General features: G+C 43.1%; 1 protein-coding gene across 2 annotated transcripts in view; it reads left to right on the top strand.

The window, feature by feature from the left end:
* The window catches only part of clns1a (chloride channel, nucleotide-sensitive, 1A), a 41,076-nt gene that overhangs the window by 18,103 nt on the left and 807 nt on the right, over nt 1-22,166 (top strand). Inside the window, exons 5-7 of one of the 2 annotated variants that reach the window (XM_041200024.1) lie at nt 2,612-2,737; nt 9,392-9,568; nt 14,334-14,400. In XM_041200024.1, coding sequence (XP_041055958.1) covers nt 2,612-2,737; nt 9,392-9,568; nt 14,334-14,400 — 370 coding nt within the window. Of the gene's footprint in view, nt 1-2,611; nt 2,738-9,391; nt 9,569-14,333; nt 14,405-22,166 lie in introns of those variants that run through there. The other variant, XM_041200025.1, reaches the window with a different exon arrangement.

Below are 22,166 nucleotides of genomic sequence, written 5' to 3'. Positions count from 1 at the left end.
TTCTCTCATGCCCACATGTCCGTTCTTGGCCTGCTGCAATGTTCCAGTGAAGCTGAACGCAAACTGGAGAAACAGCACCTCATCTTCCAACTAGGCACTTTACAGCCTTCCGGTCTTAACATTGAGTTCAACAACTTCAGAACATGAACTCTCTCCTCCATCCTCACCCCCTTTTTGATTCCCTTTTAATATATTTTTTTATATATATATTTTTCTTTCCCCACCTGTTTCTATTATTTTTAAAATTTATTTCCATCCATTGTTTTATTTCCACCTTTCAGCCTATTTCGATCCCTTCCCCCTACCCCACCCCCACTAGGGCTATCTGTCACTTGCTCATCCTGCTTTCTACCCTTAATGTCACCATTAGCACATCCTTCAGCTAATATCACCACCCTCAACACTCCTTTGTCCTTTTGTTTATGACATCTTTGACAATCTCTCCTTTGCCTCCACCTATCACTGGCCCTCTATCCAGCTCCACCTGTCCTACCCCCCTAAAACAGTTTACATTTCACCACATCTCTATTTCTCTTTAGTTTTGATGGAGTCATATGGACTCGAAACGTTAATTCCCTTCCTCTCCACAGATGCTGTCAGACCTGCTGAGTTTTTCCAGCAATTTTTGTTTTTGTTTCAGATTTCCAGCATCTGTAGTATTTTGCTTTTATCTTCGTGATGCGTGGGTGTTGCGCTAATTGGAGGAGCCCTCTGGCTATTTCATAAAATCACAGAGTGCAGAAGAGGCCCTTCGGCCCATCAAGTCTGCACCGACACGTGAGAAACACCTGACCTACCTACCTAATCCCATTTACCAGCATAATATAAAAGCAAAAAACTGCGGGTGCTGGAAAACCAAAATTAAAACAAAAATACCTGGAAAAACTCAGCAGGTCTGGCAGCATCTATGGAGAGGAGCACAGATAATGTTTCAAGTCCAAATGACCCTTTCTGTTAAAGGGTCATTCGGACTCGAAACATTAACTGTATCCCTCTCCATAGATGCTGCCAGACCTGCTGAGCTTTTCCAGATATTTTTGTTCCAATTTACCACCACTTGGCCCATAGCCTTGAATGTTATGACGTGCCAAGTGCTCATCCAGGTACTTTTTAAAGGATGTGGGGCAACCCGCCTCCACCACCCTCCCAGGCAGTGCATTCCTGACCGTCACCACCCTCTGGATAAAAAAGATTTTCCTCTCATCCTCCCTAAACCTCCTGCCCCTCACCTTGAACTTGTGTCCCCTTGTGACTGACCCTTCAACTAAGAGGAATAGCTGCTCCCCATCCACCCTGTCCATGCCCCTCATTATCTTGTACACCTCGATCAGGTCGCCCATTAGACTATATCTTTTTCTTTTCCCACCTATTTCCATTATTTTTATATGTATTTTCATCCATTGTTTTATCTCTACCTTTTGGCCTATTTTGTTCCCTTCCCCCCACTAGGGCTATCTGTACATTGCTCGTCCTGCTTTCTACCCTTAATGTCACCATTAGCACATTTCTTAGCTAATATCACCACCATCAACACCTCTTTGTTCTTTTGTCTATGACAGCTTCTGGCAATCTCCACCTATCACTAGCCCTCTATCCAGCTCTCCCTGTCCCACCTCCCCTTAAACCTGTTTATATTTCACCTCTTTTCTATTTTTCCTTAGTTCTGGTGAAGAGTCATACGGACTCGAGACGTTAACTGTATTCCCCTCCGCAGATGCTGTCAGACCTCCTGAGTTTTTCCAGGTATTTTTGTATTTGTTTCGCCCCTCAGACTTCTCTGCTCCAACGAAAACAACTCAAGTCTATCCAACTTCTCTTCATAACTTAAATGTTTCATCCCAGGCAACATCCTGGTGAATCTCCTCTGCACCCCCTCCAGTGCGATCACATCCTTCCTATAATGTGGCTACCAGAACTGCACACTTTTGTAGTCATGGCCACCAGCTCCACTATGCTTGACTCTGGCTTTAACTATGCACAACAACTCGCCTGGAACAATAGAATTGCCTTAGTGTTCTAGAGGGAACAGAGAGAGTTGCGTGCCAGACCTCTGGGCATTTCGTTGTTTGACAGAAAAAAAATGTCAGTACTGTTCTCGCAGAGCATGAATAACTGACACTGCTGAAGCAGTGAAACCATTTCTTGCATTCTCTGCAGGGCTATTGGAAAGTAAAACATCATTAACAGGGAGGCTTTTATATTTGCGGCTCCCTTCCAAAAACTTTATTTCATCCAGCCCATTTTACTATATACTTGACTATCCCTTCCTATCCCACCTCACCCTTCAGGAATCTGTTAGAACTTCAGTGCAGTACTCAGTACTGAGGTATTTTGAATGAGCCATTAAACCACATCCCTGTCGCACATCACTATTTCGAAGAAGAGCTGGGGTTTTCTAGGCAACATTTATCCTTCAACCTAAAACATTATCAGGTCTTTGTTACATTGCTGCATCCAGGAGCTTGCTGTGTGCAAATTGACTACTGTATTTCCTGCGTTATGGCAGTGAGTGTACTTCAAAACTACTTCATTGGCTGTAAAGCACTCTGAGATGTCCTGAGGTGTTGAAAGGTGCTATATAAAAACAAGCTCTTTAACTGTTCCTTTGCAGTGGAGCCAATGTTTACAGCGATGTGCGACTGCCAGGCCCTGCATCCTGACCCAGATGACACTGACTCAGAGAATGATTTTGAGGAGGATGATGAAGAGGGAGAGGAATATGATGTGGAAGCACATGGTCAGTAAAATCTTTCCCAAGTTGATTCTATACATAATAGCTATTTCAACAAAAAATAAAAACTATAATTTTTGCTGACATGTAATTTTCTTGTACTTAAATACCAAAACCTGTGAAGGTGCTACTTATCATTCGGCCTTGCCTCAAATTTTTGACGAATGTTCCGTTACAGAGGCGTGTGTGTGTTTTGGACCTTAATTCGCTGAAGCTTCTAAAAAAGCTTCTGCAATTCTCCATTGACCAACCAATGTGACTTGTACATTGCAGTAGGACTGTAATGTGTGTTGTCGCACATGTAGTGTGCTGTGGCAGTGAACTCCATCCAGTGGCTGGGATTGTGGATAACTCTGGGGTTACCTCCAAAGCATATGCTTGCCCACTCTGCCACTGCCGGCCATGGTTCAATGGGTTAGCCCTCTCGCCCCTCAAATTGCTGTTTGTGGGGGCTTGCTGCATGTAAATTGGCTGCCACGTTTCCTATGTTACAACAATAACTATTCTTCAAAGGAACTTCATTGGCTGTAAAGCACTTTATAAATTCAGGTCTTGTTATCTGGTGCATTTTGTCTGCAATCAGGGTCCTGACCATTATCATCTTTGGGTGGAGCAGAGTTCTGTCTACTGGTTAAATTATAGCCAGCCGTGGGCAGTGGGGTAAGAACAAGGGCATTGATTACAGAGAATGTTCCCTGGTTCAGTTTCTGAGGAATAGTTTCTCTCAAAGTGCATTATCTTCCATGGTGCCTCAATCCATTTTGTGCAAGGATTAAGGCTTGGAGAAAGGATCCAATCTGATAGGTTGGTGAATGAGTAAGTTAATAACTAAGCTGCTCAGTGAGTAAGGGCATCTCTCAGCACTCAGAACATGATGGTACTGGATTTTGATGCCCAGTCTGTGTTGCATGCACTGACCTCTGCTGGGGAGGTAATGGGATAACTGCAATTGACCTCATAGCTCCCCAAGCCAATCTTTCTCAAGTGAGAGCAGCAAACACTGGAAGTACACATCAAGTTTTTGTAAAGAAAAACTGCAAGTTAATATTTTGGAAAACTGAAATATAAGCACACCTAAAAATAGAAAGGGGGGAGAAAAGGCAGCTACTCCTGTTATGGAGAGTGAGTCAGATGACCTGCAGACTACTTAATCATAAACTATTAGATGATGAGTCTTAACCCTCAGTCTCTATTCCCTCTTGTTTTAATTACAGTTGCTTTTTTTTTGGTCTTTAATTGTCTGAGGTCTTGAGCATAGTGATTATTTTGCTTGTGAGTTCAGCCAAAACTCGATTGAGGGAGGAATTACAATTGGGCAAGACACAACACAAACAGTTGTCTGTGAGCAAGTGGATTATGTAGTGAATTATTGGCTTTGCATTCAAACTCTGCTGACTGTCATGCTGTTGAGGAGATTGCTTTTCTTTTCTTCGTCCCCTGGCAAGGGTTCCTGGCTTTCAGCCCCCCTGCCTTAACCCAGTACAGAAAGATTGCTCACAGTTTGGCCCTGGCTTTGCGAATGCGAGTAGCATTCTTGACGAGTGTTGAATGGCAGCACAGCTTTCTAATAATCTCAATTTGCCAGAATGTGGTGTTCAGAAAGACCTGAATATTATGGGAAGAAGACTAGCTGGCTTGTTAATTGGCGTGAGGGGAGGGGGCAGGGTGGGTAGTGCTTTACAAACCCTGTATGATGTTTTGGTAGGTGGTGTGGGGAGATCTTTTAAGGTTCTTCCCACTGAGCCCCTCATATTCTCATTCATCATCTGTGGTCAGAGAGGCAGCACAGTCTCTATTCTAAAAGAGCTAGTTGAGCAGCCCAGGATGAGTGTCTCGATGCTGTATTGATGCTGCACTGCTGAGCACCCAGACTCACTGGAACTTAAGGATGGTAAGAGAGAGAGGCAAGAGAGATTGCTGATAGCTGTGGAACATGGGTTAGAATAACCTTGAGCTCACTTGGAACAGTGACTGGAATGTTATGTTTTAAAAGCGTTTTATTTGATGCTCACTTTTATTTTTTCAATCTGTAGTTACCTAAAAGCAAGGCTGCAGAACCTGTCACTCTCCAGAAGTATAATTCTCTCTTTTGAAGGAAGAATACGTTAGCAGCAGTGTTTATGACTTATCCACATTCTTTTCTAAACAAAAACTGCAGTTAGAAGTAAATTAAGCTCCCGAATGACAATTCCAGACCATCAAAAATCTCTCATTAAATCTGTTGTCAGTGAAAACAAACACTCGTATATTGATTGAGAATATTAAATCAATGAAGTTAGAATTCAGGTTTTCAAACTGAGATGAGGAGGAGTTTCTTTCCCCCAGAGGATTGGGAAGCTTTGACGTTCTCTACCCCAGAGAGCTGTGGAGGCTGAGTCGTTGAATATATCAAGTATGAGATAGGTAGATTCTTGAACTATAGGGGAATCAAGAGTTATGGGGAACAGGCAGGAAAGTGAAGTTGAGACCAAGATAAGATCAGCCATGGAGCAAGTTTATGGGGCCTTATGGTCTACTCCTCCTGTTTCTTATGTTCTTATGAGTAGGCTTGTCAAAGAAACAAGCTTAATTGGTCAGTTGTCCTTTTCTTACTTCATGTCTGCTTATTGTTAAATATCATCAGTTTGCTTTGTTGCTGTTGCTGAATTGTTTTTCTTCTTAAGAAAGGCTTAAGATTTTCAGTGACCTATTGAACAATAAAATAAAGATCTGTGGAAAAAAAATAGAGGTCTTTGAACGTGAATGTTAAGCCATATGTTTAAAATTCCATATATGGACCATAAGACAAATAGAGGTGCCTGAAATAGCGAGTAAAAAGAACTCAAAACAGAAAAGAAAATGTCAGTATTTCAGCCATTTGATCAGACCTGAAAAGATACAGAGACCTCTTCCAGAGGTGAAAGTGGAAGGCAGCAGAAAGCCCTAGGTGTAGTTGGATGACAGATGTAACAGGGCGGTTGCAGTTGAGCTACAGTAGATGTGTGAGGATGGCACAAGACAGCATGACATACCATGACAGCAGATCCCCTGGTAGGAGTAACTACCTGCAGCAGCATCATTTGAGCAGAGTCAGTATTTTTAAATCTACAGCCTTGAAATGTGACTCAGAATGCAGGGAATTGAGTATCTGAAGTTTTCTTTGTCTTAGCTAACTTGGTATAATTGTACAATACCTGTGCATTACAGGAATTAAATAAGTATGTTTGAGTGATTCACTTCTCACACCCTGCTATTACTTTGCCTTCTCAATCTGACTGCCACCAACCCACAAACCACTCCAGTGTTCACAAGGTTATTATGAATGGGAAGGCCATTTGGCCCATCTTGATTCCTCCATCCAGAATGATCCTAAAGTTCCACCCTTCCCCTATCCCCATTGCAGCAACTAATTGATTCTTGAATGATTCCTGGGTTTTGTCTACCTGAGGGTGCACTCCATATATTGGAGTTTTTGCTTCTGAAGGAGTTATGGTGTCAATCCAGAATGTGCCTGTTACTAATTTACATCTGTATGCCTCTAGCCCTGTTCCTGCCATTTAATTTGAAATAATTTTTCCAGATTTACCTTTTCCAAGCCATTTGCAGTCTTGTATGGCTCTGTTAGATTATCTCCTGGGCAGTGTTCCTTCTACCTTCATTTCGATGTGCGTGGCCTGCTTGTTGAACTGTCCAGCTCCTTTAACATGGCCACTCAGCCACCCTTGTGCACACCTTAAAGGAAATGTTGCCTGCGCGCAGCCTGTTTGTTCCCTTCATAGCATATTCCCGGTCGCTGCATGGCCATGCACCCACACAACTTCGAGGGTGCGTTGTTCTTGACACTTTCTTTCAAACGCCAAGTCAAATATCTCACTGGTCCTTTTCCTCATCAATCTCTGAGATTGAGGATCAGCTTTATGCCTCGTCTTTGCACTGCCTCCAGTGCCCAGTTGTGTCACACTGAGCAAGAATATTTCCAGTGCTGTGTGTGTGATCTGACCAGAGGACACTGCACTTGCTTATCAATAACCTGCTCGCTGATGCCAGTCTGGGTTCTGTCAGGGCTACTCAGCTCCTGACCTCATTACAGCCTTGGTTCAAACATGGACAAAAGAGCTGAACTTCCAGGGTGAGGTGAGAGTGACTGCCCTTGACATCAAGGCAGCATTTGACCGAGTGTGGCATCAAGGAGCCTTAGCAACACTGGAGTCAACGGAAATCAGGGGGAAAACTCTCCGCTGGTTGGAGTCATACCTATCACAAAGAAAGATGGTTGTGGTTGTTGGAGGTCAGTCATCTCAGCTCCAGGACATCACTGCAGGGGTTCCTCAGGGTAGTGTCCTCGGCCCAACCATCTTCAGCTGCTTCATCAGTGACCTTCCTTCTATCATAAGGTCAGAAGTGGGGATGTTCGCTGATGATTGCACAATGTTCAGCACCATTCGCGACTCTTCAGATACTGAAGCAGTCCATGTCCAAATGCAGCAAGACCTGGATATTATCCAGACTTGGGCTGCCAAGTGGCAAGTCACATTTGTGCCACACAAGCGTCAGGCGATACCATCTGCAACAAGAGCGAATCCAACCATTGCCCCTTGACATTCAGTGGCATTACCACCACTGAATCCCCCACTATCAACATCCTGGGAGTTACCGTTGACCAGAAACTGAACTGGACTAGCCATATAAATACTGTGGCTACAAGACCAGGTCAGAGGCTAGGAATTGTGCGAAGAGTAACTCACTTCATGACTCCCCAAAGCCTGTCCACCATCTACAAGGCACAAGTCAGGAGTGTGATGGAATACTCCCCACTCGCCTGGATGAGTGCAGCTCCCACAACACTGAGGAAGCTGGACACCGTCCAGATAAAGCAGCCCGCTTGATTGCCACCACATTCACTCCCTCCACCACTAACGCACAGTTGCAGCAGTATGTACTATCTACAAAATGCACTGCAAGAATTCACCAAGGCTCCTTCAACAGCATCGTCCAAACCCACGACCACTACCAACTAGAAGGACAAGGGCAGCAAACACATGGGAACACCACCACCTGGCGGTTCCCTTCCAAGTCACTCACCATCCTGATTTGGGAATATATCACCATCCCTCCACTGTCGCTGGACCAAAATCCTGGAACTTCCTTCCTAACAGCACCATGGCTGTACCTACACCACATGGACTCCAGCGGCTCAAGAAGGCAGCTCACTACCACCTTCTCAAGGGCAACTAAGGATGGGCAATAATTGCTCACCCAGCCAGCGACACCCACATCCCGTAAATTATTTTTTTAAAAAACTTTTATCGTTACTTCTTTTGATTTTGTCATCTACTTTACCTGCAGAGTTTCCTGGGTTAGCCAGAACTGTGTGGTGGCTGCAGCGCAACAGCCATCCACAGGAAAGGACTCCATGCGTAAGCTCTTGCCCAGGGCTCTGTGGCAAATGTCCTCCCCACTTCGAGAAACTGCTGCTGCTGATGGTGACTTGGCTTAGCTGATTGCTCCAAATGCGCTCTCCAGAAACAGTCAAAGTTTAGACGATCAGACTCTGTGGTTGTCGTCTAAGTCTTTTTTACAGTTTAAGCAGAGATGCTGTGAAAATTGCACATGCCAGTCATTAATATATTTTCCAGAAGTTACAGTGACGGCAATGGTGTTTTGCTTTTGCTCATTTCAACCACAGGTTGGCAGTGTTTGAACAGAAACTGCTCTTAAGGCATTTTCCCCCAGTATAAATTTCCTGACCTTCCTGCCATTTGGAACAATTAAAGTAAAGCTACCGATGGATTATGTGCCTTATTTGTATTGCTTCACAATAGTGTTTAAAGAGTTTGCTTTATCTCCTGTATTCATAGATTTATGATAATTGGCAAACGAATTAGATGGGGGGGGGTGGGAATTGTTTTTACTCGGTGAATTGTTGTAACCTGGAATGCAATGCCAATAGGTCTGTGAAAGTGTCAAAAGTAACTTTCAATAGGGAATCAAATTTTTGTTTATAGCGTATCTTTGCACACTTTTTTCCCCTTTTGGGGAATAGTGGCAAGGTGGTGGAAGGATTCCCAGGCTGATTATTAGCCCATTGAGCCATGTCATGAATGTTTCTTCTGTGCCCAACATGTCCTGGTGTGGGATTTGACCCTAGAGCTTCTGACCCAGAGGCAGGGACACCACCCACTGAGCCACAAGACCTACATGGAATCAAACATATACTTGGAAAGGATAAAAATTGCCTGGCTTTGAGAGAGAGCAAGGCAGTGGAACTGATTGGATAGCACTTTGAAAAAGCTGGTAGAGGCATGATCGGCCGAATGGCCTCCTTCTGGTGCTGTATGATTCTATGATTAGGGAAATAGTGATTGTTTCAGCTGGTTTTTGAGTAATAGCAAGGAGTATAAGCTGTCACAAACAGAATTAAGGGGAGGGGTAGAAAAGAAATTAATTTCTCTGTACAGAATAGTTCAAGTTTAATGATTTTCTTCTTTGCTTGGTTTTGGAAATGGCAGATTCCTGTGAGGGTTGTGCGTGTGATTGTGCATTGCTGGGAAAGCCCCTTTGTTTCTGGAGTGCACTGACTAGTTGGGCTTGTGATCCATTGAGTGAATGCTGCCATGCTTTTACTGAGGCTTGTTGCTCTTTGAAACCTTAATCATCCATTTCTGCCTTTGCTCCTGACAGAACGAGGACAAGGAGATGTTCCCACATTCTACACATACGAGGAAGGCTTCTCCCATTTGAACCCTGAGGGACAGGCGACTCTGCAGAGACTCGAAGGCATGTTAGCTCAGTCAGTCAACCAACAGGCCTTTCATATGGCTGGGGTGCGGACAGAATCTTCAGCAGTCGACACTGAAGGTGAAGTAAACTCAACCCCTTTTAAGCTTAAGGTGGGATATGGGGGTGCAGATAATCTTAAGGATAGGTAATGACAAAGCTTGAAAATGTAAGTGGTGAGGAGAACAGTAGCAGAATTCAAGAGAACTACTGAAATGGGTAGACACGTGGCAGGTGGAAATTAATGCAGAGGAATGTGTATTAACATATTTTGGAAGGAAAGTGAGGCCAAATAAATGAATGGGATCATTTTTAAATGGGCCCGGGAACAGAGACACCCGGGGTTGGGGTACGTTAACCTTTTGAAGGTGGCAGGGCATGTTGATATAATTATCCTCTGTACACCCACGTCCAAATCATTAAAATAACTTAAAAAGAACTGGAACCACTGGGGGCCACTGCTGCATAATTTGTTTGGAAAAATAACCAGTATTCTCAGCCAATTTCATATCCATGCTGCCACTGTCCCTTTCATACGGGCTTCAATTTTGGTATCAAGTTTTCTATATGGCACTTTATCAAACACGCATTCAAAGTCCAGATACACAACACCCATTGCACTGCATTCATAAAATAAGATCATACCGTTCAGATGAAGTTCACTCGGCCCATCGTGCCTGTGCCAGCTCTTTGAAAGAGTGAAGCAATTTGACCCCCCCCCCCCCCACCCCCCACAACCTCCCCCAACCCTGCTCTTTCTCCTTTGCTCTGCAGATTTTTGAATATATCTAATTCCCAAGGGAGTTGGGGAGGGCTGAGAAAGGGATGGGAGTTGAGGGGGTTTGGAATGGCATGGGAGTATGGAATAGGGATGGGATGACAGAGGGATGAAAGGAATCAGACAGGCATTGCTTGGGAACTATGTCCGAGCATGGGATGGGGATTTAAAGAAGCACTGTTGCTGGGAGAGATACTAATTTCACTATTTTGTGGTTCTCTGCTAGTACGTTTTTAAAAAATTACTTGGCAACCTACATATTACTAGCAGCTTATAGGTCATTCTGACAAATTGTCCATTAGCCCCTGTCCCTTGTGAAATGTATTTGATTCACACGACAGGCCTACCGTGCACTTTTTGTACAGGTCTCCCTTCTGCCTGTTACTGCTTATGTGGTGCAGCCCTATATCAAACCCACCATTTGCTGAGTGATCACTGCATCTTGTTTCAAACCACACATCCAGTTTTACTGCCTTCATGCATACTTGTGGAAGTCTGCCAGTCCTCTTATTTCATTGAAGAACATGGCCAAGTTTGTCAGATACTATGTGCCTTTAACAAATCTATTTTGCTATTTGTTAACCCATGTTCTTCTGATGACATTTGTCCTGGTTTATAGTATCTTAAATTTTCCCATTTAGGTTAATTACCTGGCTTGCTTTCTCTTTTTCTCTCTCTCTCCCTTTGTTGAGCTTAGGTATAACATTTGTAATCCTCCAGTTCCCTGGCACTGCTCCCATACCTAAGGAAGGTTAAAATATTGTGGCCAAAAATCACAATTTCCACCATGTATCCCACCCAGACTGGGTGCCTTTGCTACTTTGACATGTGTTTAAATGCTTTCTCTTTATCCATGTTTTTCCTATCCAGTTCCTCTACTACCATCTCTTTTAATGTGACATTAGTGTGACATTCACTTCTCTGAAGAGAAATTCAAAGCAGTCATTTAGTACCACAGCCATGGCCTTTGTCTAAAAGGAAGATTTCTTTTTGGTCGCTAATGCAACAGCACCTGTCCTTTGGTCACTCTGTATTAATAAAATACAGTGGTGTTCCCTTTACTGTTGCCTGCTAATCTTTTCTCATCCGCTTCTTTGCCCCATTATCCCTTCTTCAAGTGTCTCCTGCATGCTATGTACTCTGCATGATTCTGTACTGTATATAACATTTTCATAAGCCTCCTTTTTTGTGTTTCATTGTAATTTGTTTCTTTAGTCATCCAGGCAGCTCCAGCTTTGAATGCCCTTCCTTTTCAACCTCACAGGAATGTGTCTAGTCTAAAAGAAGCGATTAAAGCAGGAATGTCCCACTGTTGCTGTATTGAAGTTTTTTATGATGTTGTTTCCTTCCTTGCTTGATCCATTGTGAAGCTCTTGAGTTGGGTGTTTTGGAGGTTAAGCTGCAGTGAACAAATTTGGGTTACACATGTTACTGACCTTTACTGTCTTTCTGCAATCTTCCTGTTAGTTGCAGGCATGATAAACAATGGTCATACAGTAAACCAAACTGCTTCTTCCCTGCTGTCTTTCACTATATGCACTGCGGGTAGCTAGTAATGTCACTTTGTTCACCCTGGAGTGACCAGCTAGCTTTCCATAGAATTGTGGAAAGTTTACGGCAGAGATGAAGGCCACTTGGCCCATCATGTCTATGCTAACTGAAGAAAAAGCCACCCAGCCTAATCCCACTTTGCACTGCACTGTGCACTGTAGCACTACTGGTTACGGCACTTCAGATCCACACCCAGGCACTTTTTAAATGAGATGAGGTTTTCTGCCTCTACCACCCTTTCAGGCAGCGAGTTCCAGACCCCCTACCACCCAAGTGGTGGTTGAAACATTTTTCCTCATCTTCCCTCCAATCACTTTAAACCTACACCCCCAGTCACTGACCTTTGCTAAGGTAAATAGGCCCTTCCCATACACTCTATCTAGGCACCTCACAATTTTGTACATTTCAATCAAATCTCCCCTCAGCCTCCTCTGTCCCAAGGAGAACAACCCCAGCCTATCCAATCTTTCCTCATAGTTGCAATTTTCCAGTCCTGGTAACATCATTGTAAATCTCCTCTGTACCCTCTCTAAGCCAGTTACATCCTTTCTGTAATGATGTGACCAGAACTGCATTCAGTATTCAAGTTGTGGTCTAACAAATGTTTTATATAGTCCCAGCTTAACCTCTCTGACCTTATATTCTATGCCTCGGCTAATAAAGGAAAGGATTCCAAATGCCACCTTAACTACCTTATCTGGTTGCCCTGCTACTTTCCGGGATCTGTGGACATTCTCTCCTCGGTCCCTCACTTCCTCTACACCTTTCTGTATCCCCCTATTTATTTTGTGTTCCTTTACCTTGTTGACCTCCCCAAATGCATCACCAGACTTCTTTGGGTTGAATTCTATTTGCCACTCTTCTGCCCACCTGAGCAGTTTTGAACACCTGCCAAGCTGATCTAAAGCAGCCTTTCACAATACAGTCACTCCAGGTTATCCTTTGAACCTACAAGCTAAAGGGGGAACTGGAGTTACAAAGCATGGTGGCTGAAAAATAAAGGAACTGAATGGCGCTTATTAGGAATTGGGAGCAGGAATTCAGTTCCTCAAGCCTGATCTGCTAGCATTCAATCGATCATAATTGACCTTTATATTATCCATTTAGCCACCTATGCTCCATATCACTTGATATTGTTACCTAATAAAAATCCATCATCATAGCCTAGAAAGCTCCAGTTGACCCCCAGCATCCACGGCCTTCCGGGGTAAGAGAATTCCAGATTTCTGCTACTTGTGTGAACAAGTGATTTATGATTTCACTCCTAAATGATCCAGCTCTAATTTTAAGACTACGGGGTGGAAAAGGAGCTAAGTTTAGTACTTACATTGGGGTTTTTTCCTAAAAAGCAGCATGGCCTCTTTGACTTTGTACTACATGATGGATCAATGGCTAGCGAAGATGACTCACAATGCTGTAGTTTCAAGGGTCCATGTATGTAGGATGTTCACTGTTGTGTAAAATTTACTAGTGCTGAGCTAACCCAGGACAGAGCAGGGATCAGACCTGGGATTTTCTATGCCAATTAAATTACTAAAGCAACAAAGAATGTATCTACTCCCTGAGCTCTTGGGAAGCTTTGTTATATTCTTATAAGGCTGCTGCTAATTTTTAAGACCTCAGTGGAGTGTGGTGCTAAATTCAGTAGTGTGATGTTTGTAGAGGTAAAGAAAAAGAACACTAATTTCTATAGCATCTTTTACAACCTCCAGACATCGCAAAGCACTCAGCAGCCAGTGAATACCTTTTGAAGCGTAGTCGTTGTTATAGTGTAGGTTATTGATGTCATCATGAACATCACCTCTTTCCACCTCTCTAACTTGGCCCAACTTCACCTGCTGCTGAAACAATCGAACATGCTTTTGTCTCCTCTAACCCTCTCTATTCAAATGTACTTCTGGCTTGCCTTCCACTTTCCACCCTCCATAAACTTGAAGTCATCCAAAACTCTGCCTGATCTTTAACCCACATGAAGTCCCATTCCCCTATCATCCCTGTGCTCACTGACCTGCATTGACTCCTGGTCAAGTCGCATCTTGATTTTAAAATTTTCACCCTTGTTTTCAAATTCCTCATGGTCCCTGTCTCTAATCTCCAACTCCGCAACTGTCCCAGACATTTGCACTCCTCTAATTCTGGACTGTTGAGCATCACCAATTTTAATCACTTTAGTGACTGTGCCCTTCAGTTGTTTAGACCCTAAGCTCTGGAGTTCTTGGGATGTTTTATTATGTTAAAGGTATGATAGGAATATAAATTGTTAATCTGGCAACCAATTTGTGCACTGCATGACCTACAAACAGCATGAAGTTAAATTACCAGCTAATCTGTTTAGGTTTTGATTGGAAGATAAATGCAGGCTAGGAAAGTGGAACTGAGTCCTCATAGTCAGACAGGGCCTTGGTCTACTGTCCGACTGACAGCATCGCTTGGCAGTGTGGCATTGTTACCATAGTTAATATACTACCTCTGCAGTCCTGCAGTGCTTTGGGATCCAATTGTAACTTCTCTTTGCAGATGGGATGGAGGTGGATGCTGCTCCAGTAGAGGCCGGACAGTTTGACGATGCTGACGTTGATCACTGGTAAAAACTGATTTAAAGTGTCATCTTAACACAATGTTTTTGGGGTTCTATAATGTGACCTGTGGAGGGAATGTAAGGGAAGGCTTTCCAATGAGATTTTTATTTTTTTTTTATTAGCTGGAATTTGCTGGGAAAAGTTTTTTTTTTAAAAAAAGCCTGTCCATCCTCCAGCCATGTTGGAGAGACCAAATAGAGAGAAAACACAGGGGAAAAAGTCCTCTGAAAAATTCCTCTCTGACTCCCTCAGGCAATCAGAACCAATCCTGGAGATCTCACCCCCTTGGTGTTATCTGTAAGAACACTTGTCTTTGATATGCTGCTGTGCTATCATTTTCACAAGACATTATTAAACCATTGCCTCTCAAGTGAGCAATCATGGAAAACGTGTTGCTTTGCTGCCTTGCAGTGATGGTGTTGCAGGTAACCTGCTTAATGTTAAACAGACGCTGCGTGGTTAGCATTGAAAACAGCCCCAAAGTGGAATAAACATCTCAAAGAGAATGGAGCAGTCAAGTGTCTGGAAGTAAACCAGTAACCTAATCAAGGGGCCAGGAGGGAAGTCTGGGTCCTTTCTAACCCAACCTCCTGATTCGATTGCTGATTCTCAGTCTGTCCAAAATGTTCAATATCCTCCACTTAAAGGTTTAGATAACTCTTATTGAGGGGGCACCATCTTCTTCAAAAGTTTTTTTCTAGGCAAACCCTTATTTTTAGTTTTCTCCCACCCCCTCACCCCACCCCATCCCAGCCCCCACCCAATTATGTAGGAATAATTCCTTGATGGAAAAGAGCTGCTTGAGAACCTCCTCCCCTCCAGTACCTCACACCAGCGGTCACTGCTCACGAGCAAGCCTTAATGGCAAACATTGGGGTGTTTTCCCAGGATGGATCGAGTAGGTAATTCACAGCCAAGGCTGATTCATTTCTCACTTACCGCTTACACTCGTGAACTTCGAGGAGAAGCCAGTCCGTAAACACGTGATCAGGAATAGGAATCTGTTTCATCCCCACCAACCCACACCTCTACTTCAGAGATGCCAGGCCTAATTGTGGTACCCCATTGTCCTGTAACAGCTAACTCCACATACAGGCCCGAGCAGAAGCTGGAATCCTCCTGGTCTGTGTCTGCTGCAAAGTCACTGTGGCAACCAGTAAACATTCTTTTTTTTTTTCCAAATGTGCAATGTGTTATCACTAGTCACATCACAGCTGTGTATTTGTGTGCATAAACTCTGTGACCTGTGCCCTACCAAATCATTCGAAAAAATCTGGAACACATTTTGAAAAAGAATAATGATATTGCTTTAGAAAGAGGCTGCAAGGCATCAAAACAGCACTTGAGTGATGCCAACCTCAACCCAGTCTCCACCGCCCAGACTAAACCTTTTGTACCTGATTTTCATCTTGTTCTTAACTATTTCTAATTGTACCAGAGCAGGGTTTAATGAGTGACATGGGTGCTGAACTTCCAGCAAAATCAACATAAAATGTATTGCTCGCCTCAAGTTGTTATTATATCACAGTTGCCATAGGATAGGTATTGAGGCATGGACTAGAACAATGATTAAAGAGAAATCAGACAAACATTCGAAAAAGAACACGGGGATACAGAAAGAAAAAAGATGCGCATTTATATAGCGCTTTTCACAACCACAGGATGTCTCTCAGAGCTTCACAAAGAATGAAGTGTAGTTGTTGTACTGTAGGGAACATGGCAGCCATATGTGCACAGCAAACTCCCAAAAACAATAATGTGATTAAATCCAGATAATGTTTTTGTGTGATGTTGATTGAGGGATAAATATTAGCCAGGGCACCATGGAGATCTTCCCTGTGCTTCTTTGAAATAGTGCCATGGTATCATCCATCCAAGCAGGCAAATGGGGCCTCGGTCTAACATCTCATCCAAAAGGCACCTCCAACATTGCAGCATTCCCTCAGTACTGTACTGGAGTGACAGCCTTAACTTTTGTACTCAAGCCTTGGAGTGGGATTTTAAAAATTCTTATCCTTGTGTTCAAATCCATCCATGACGTTGAGCCTCCCTATCTCTAATCTCTGCAACCCTCCGCTATCCAAGCATTCCTCCAATTCTGGATCAATGCAAATACTTGATTTTCATGGGTTCTCCATTGCCAGCTGTGCCTTCAACTCCTTGGGCCTCTCAGCTCTGGAATTCTTTCCCTAAACCTCTCTGCCTCTGTACCTCCCTCTCCTCTTTTAAAATGCTCCTCAAAATCGACCTCTTTGACCAAGCTTGGCCACCACTCCTCTTACACCTCTTTGTGACTCTGTGTCATATTCTGCCTGATTGCATTCCTGTGCGGCACCTTTGGGATGTTTTACCACAAAAGGCACTAAACAAATGCAGGTCATTGTCTCAAGAGGCAGTGCGGGTTGAGAGGCAAACAAATAAAAGGAAAGTTGAACAATTTGTTCACTCAGCAATTCCCCTGTGAAGGCACTGAGCCCTGGATCTGGTAGTTTCACGCCTGCCAGTACAGCATCTGATATCTCACCCTCGTGGTCGTTAGCTACAGGAGAGTTTTGGCAGATTGTTTTACTGTGAGTGCTGTTGTGGCCACGTTCAGTGTTGTCATGTTGAATATCTACTCTGCTAACTCAGCACAGACTAAAGTTTGAAGTCTGGACCTTCCTGCCCTTTACAAATCAGCTACTCATTGACTAAGTTTGATGTGTCACTGGGTGGAATATATTAAAAGTTAACAGAGTGAAGTGGAAGAATAGGGTCATAAGAACAGGAGTCCATCACGACCCATTACGTGTGCTTCACTTCTGTTAATAATTAAGTACCTTTAACAATAAATCCATAAAAGAAGGAAAGGGAATCATAGGGTGATGACAGATTAAGTACTTAATTCTTGAACTTTAATATTAAAAAATTGTATTTTGTGTTCAGTTTTAATAATATGTTAATCAATCCATTCCTGATTGCATAGTTGTATTTCTGCAATAAAAATATCCATTTCAAAGTCTGCCTGAGCTGAAACCACACTAAACCAGCCAGTCTGGGAGAGAGATTCCCTGAAACTGCCGACAGTCTATGGGTTAATCCATTTTGGCACCAGAAAAATCCTCCTTTAATTTTGCTTGAAGTACTGGGTGGGTGTTCAAAATGCTGCAACAAATTAAACAATTTTCTGTAGACAAAAACGGAAAATGCTGGGAAAACTCAGATGAGCACTGAAGAAGGGGTTATACGGACTCAAAACATCAACTATGTTTCTCTCCCCACAGATGCTGTCAAACCTGCTGAGTCTTTCCAGCATTTTCTGTTTATGTTTCAGATTTCCAGCATCCACTGTAGATCCTGCCAGTAAACCACATTGCCTGGATTGCTACTACTTATCCCATCCTTGTCTGTCAAGGGAAGATGGTGGTGTAGTGGTAATGTCACTGGACCAATAATCCAGAGGCCCAGGTTAATTATCCAGGGGCATGGGTTCTAATCTGACCATGAATTTAAACTCAGTTATCAAATTTGGAAATAAATGTTGGTCTCGGCAATGGGTGGCTGTGAAACTACCATTGATTGGCATAAAAAAACCCACCTGGCTCATTAATGCCCCTTTAGGGAAGGAAATCTGCCATCCTTACCTGGTCTGGCCTACCTGTGACTCCAGATCCATCGCAAACTGCCTTCTGAAATAGCCTAGTAAGCCAATCAATTAAAGGGCAATTACGGATTGGGCAACAAATGCTGGCCTTGCAGGGATGTCCACATCCCATGAAAGAATAAAGAGACTAAGAACAAATCCCCAAATGAGTTAGTGGGGTTGAGTTATCTAGTCACCCTGGACTGCATTAATGATTAAGCTGCCAACTCGGAGCCTGGAAGCCTTTGCGATTGAGCAACTCAAAACTGTAGAGCTCCAATCATGATATAGCCCGGAGTAAACTTTCATTTTTTGATCCTCGGTCATGCTTCAGTGCTATAAATGCAGTGTTAAAAATGTGTTTTAAAGTGGAAAATCTAGCTGAAGGGACAATGCAGGACACCCCCGAAGTTTAATAGGAGAGAAGATGAGATGAACAGAGAAATCGTCGTTACATGGGGTTCCAACAGCAATTAAACACATAACAATAAACCTAACAGAGAAGGAAAGGGAATCATAGGGTGATATCGGATGAAGCACTTACTTCTTGAACATTGATATAAAAGATTGTGCTTTGTGTTCAGTAGTTTTAGTAATATATTAATCTCTTCTTAATTGCATAGTTGTATTTCTGCAATAAAAATATCCATTTCGAAGCCTGCCTGAGCTGAAACCAAACAAAACCAGCTAATCTGGGAAAGAGATGATGTAAAGATGATAGAGGGGGGGTTGATGGCTCATTTGATGAAAGAGTTACGAGGCTGAGGCCACACAAATCTGAAAGTCCCTTGTTGAATCCCTGGTTTTACAGAGTTTGTTGATTGCGACAAAGCTGCAGTGGGGGTGCTACGAATGAACATAATATAAATATGAATAGGAGTAGGCCATTTGGCCCCTTGAGCCTTGCTCCGCCAGTCAATAAGATCTTGGCTGATCCGATTGTGGCCTCGACGCCACTTTCCTGCCTGCCCCAGCTCCATTCGACACACAGACTGCTCTGCATTGAAAACTCAGTCCAAAGACATTTGCAGCTCATTCAGTTCCAGTGTGTATCCACTTCAACCCGACTTTGTCCTCACCTGATATGCAAGCAGTCAAATTCCACCAGGATTACAGTGGTAAAAAGCTTCTTTGACAGACAATTGGTTTAATTTTCTTAATTCCCTCCCCTTAACTCAGTTATTTATGTCATTTGTAGCTAGTTCATTGAGAAGGTTGATCTGTGTTCTGTGGCTCTGTATCACTGGCAGGAGGTGGGCAGAATGGATTTCTCCATTGGGGGACCCAGTTGGTTTTCCAAAGATGACATGCTAATTATGGAAACCCAGAACCAACTTGTGTAGTTGTGCGGCAAAATTCCAAATCTGGCACCACAGCCAGACAGAATCAGCAGTCCTCTAGGGTACTGTTAATTTATCAGCCAGCCCAATTCATTAATGGGAGCTGGAGGAGGATAGACCTGATCAATGGGTGTTGGAATCCATTCCACTTAGCTTTTATTAAGCCTACAGGATAATCCCCAGTAGAGTAGGGTAATCCTGACTAGACAACCATCAAGTGGCTGGCTGATGCTTTGCATTGATAAACCACTCGTACTCGAGGGGCTGGCCCCTGAACAAATACTCCACTCTGGATAGTTTCTTCTGGGAAAAAAAAGTATCACGGTTGCTGGTGCTGAAAGTCTGAAGTAAAAACTGGAACATTTTGGAAGCATTCAGTTCAGGGAGCACCTGTAAAGAGGGAAACTGAGTTAACCCTTCAGGTAGGAGATCTTTCGCCAGACCTGGAAAATATTAGAGATGAACAATTTCATTAAACTTATAAGTTGTGAGCCATTTTCCTTATTTGAGTTAATTTATTGCTGTTTATTTAGTGTTCAATAGTTTTGTTGGACTTTTGTTGTGCCATTTTGTCCATCCTGGAAAGTACATGAATCCTGTGGAAGCAGAAAGCAGACTGTAGTAGCAAAGCAATCTAAAGGAAAGATTTATATTTCTTATTCAGGTCATGTTATCAGACTCTTGTAGAAGAGCCATTACTGTCAAGGACATAGAGAGCAAGGCTTGGCTTCTAGAGATAAAGAACGAAAACATTTTGGGAATAAAAGAGCCCAAAAATGTAACAAGATACCTTCTCTGCAATCTCTTCTGACCTCTCAGCCATCTCTATACTATTTGTGGACCCAATATCAAATCACATGCGATGATCATCTGCGTTAGTTAATTTCATCCGTGATAGCTTTGGAGCATATTATGTATAGCCTTCAGGTCCTTGAGCTCAGGATAGGAAATAACAGGGCGTCCAGCGATCCCTTTCCTTTCTCCAAAGACCCCCACCAGTTGGACAGTGCAATCGTGTGGACATTGGATAAGGACAGAATCAAGCCAGTCTTTGACGCTATAGGGTTTTTAAAATTTTCTTTAATTTAAATCAATTCTCAGGATGTGGGTGTCGCTGGCAAGTTCAGGGTTTATTTATTGACTATGCTTGATTGCCCTTGAATATGATGAGTTGCTGACTTGATCTACTGCAATCCATGTGGGTACAGGACTCTGACCCAGCAACCCAAGGAATGGTGACATCATTCTAGTTATGTGAATTGGGGGGGCTTGGAAGTGATGGCATTCCCATAAGATCCATGAAATAGTGTTAACGTCACTGGAGTGGTAATCCAGAGACTGAGGCTCATGCACTGGGGGGGCATATGGGTTCAAATTCCCTAAGGCAGCTGGTAGAATTTGAATTCAGTTAATAAATCCAGAATTATGAAGCTAGCTTCAATAATGGTGACGTGACATCTATCATCAATTGTCATTAAAAAAAGACCTCATCTGGTTCACTCATGCCCTTCAGGGAAGGAATCTGCTATCCTTACCCGGTCTGGCCTACATGTGACTCCAGACCCACAGCAATGGGGTTGACTCTTAACTGCCCCAGAAATGGCCTAGCAAGACACTCAGTTCAAGGGCAATTAGGGATAGGCAACAAATGCTGGCCTTGCCAGCGACACTCGCACCTCATGAAAGAATTTTTTAAAAACCTGCTCCCTTGTACTTTTAGGCAACAGAAGTTCTAGGTTTAGGAGGTGCTGCTGAAGCAAAAAGCCTGTATGGCAGTTGGATTAGTGTTGAGTTACTTGGACCCAGTTGGTGAAACAGGTATTTGGTTGATGTACCTGGCGACATGTAAATTCAGCGCTCCATCCCCCACCCGCCCCACCACCCACCCAGAAGGGAGGGTGCTGAGCTGGAAGGAAAGATGACCAACAAACCTATTTTCAAAGAAATAAACTTGCTTATTAAATATGTTTTTTTTAATCTATGTTACAACCAGGATGGGAGGAGTGTGCAGTTTATCTAGCCCTTACTCGGCAGCTCGCACCATTGGTTTAAAAGTTTAATTCACTCACCAAAATGGCCAATTTTACTGTTAGACCCAGAATAAATGAGATTTTAACCAGGCTGTTTTCAATAAACTCGGAATGGTTGATTTATTATGAAACAAAACTTTTTTATAGCAAGATACAAGAACTGGTTAACATGCAATTGTAACCTGGAAGCTAATCTGGATAACTATCTATCTATCCCTAACTAACTATCTATCCCTTTTTAAATTCCCCAGCGCTTGCACGTGCACACAAAACAAAGGACAAACAGATTCTGCAGAGATAGGCTTTGGAGAATAGACTTTAACAAAGTAAAAGGATAAAGATCACAGGATCTGAAGCTCCCTCGTGTGAAGATATATCGTTAGTTCCAGTAGCGACTTAGAGGTTCTCGCCAGCAGAGCCTTGGCATGGAGGAAAATAAATTTGGATCAATGCTTCTCATCCCAGTCTCTCAAGGTTCCAAAGACAGACAAGTTCCACTGAGATGAGGATTCTTAGCTGGATGCTGCCAAATTATACAGTTTCAGGCAAGGCAAAGAGAGTGCAAGCTGGGCAGCTTTTCATTTTCTCAATTCAGTCCCAACCAAATTCAAGTCCAAAACTTAAAGCTCATCCTTGTCATGTGATTTCCAGTAAATCACTCGCCTTTGTCTTTAAGCCAGGTTTTTTTTCCCTCATTAAAATAATTGCAGTGCAAACAAGCAAACAGCTCTCCTTCCCCCCACCACCACCACCAGTACCCATGCTGGTCAGGTGATCTC

This window comes from Carcharodon carcharias, chromosome 11, assembly GCF_017639515.1.
Source record: "Carcharodon carcharias isolate sCarCar2 chromosome 11, sCarCar2.pri, whole genome shotgun sequence".
NCBI classification, from domain to species: Eukaryota; Metazoa; Chordata; class Chondrichthyes; order Lamniformes; family Lamnidae; genus Carcharodon; species Carcharodon carcharias.
This window is presented reverse-complemented; position numbering and strand designations above follow the sequence as displayed.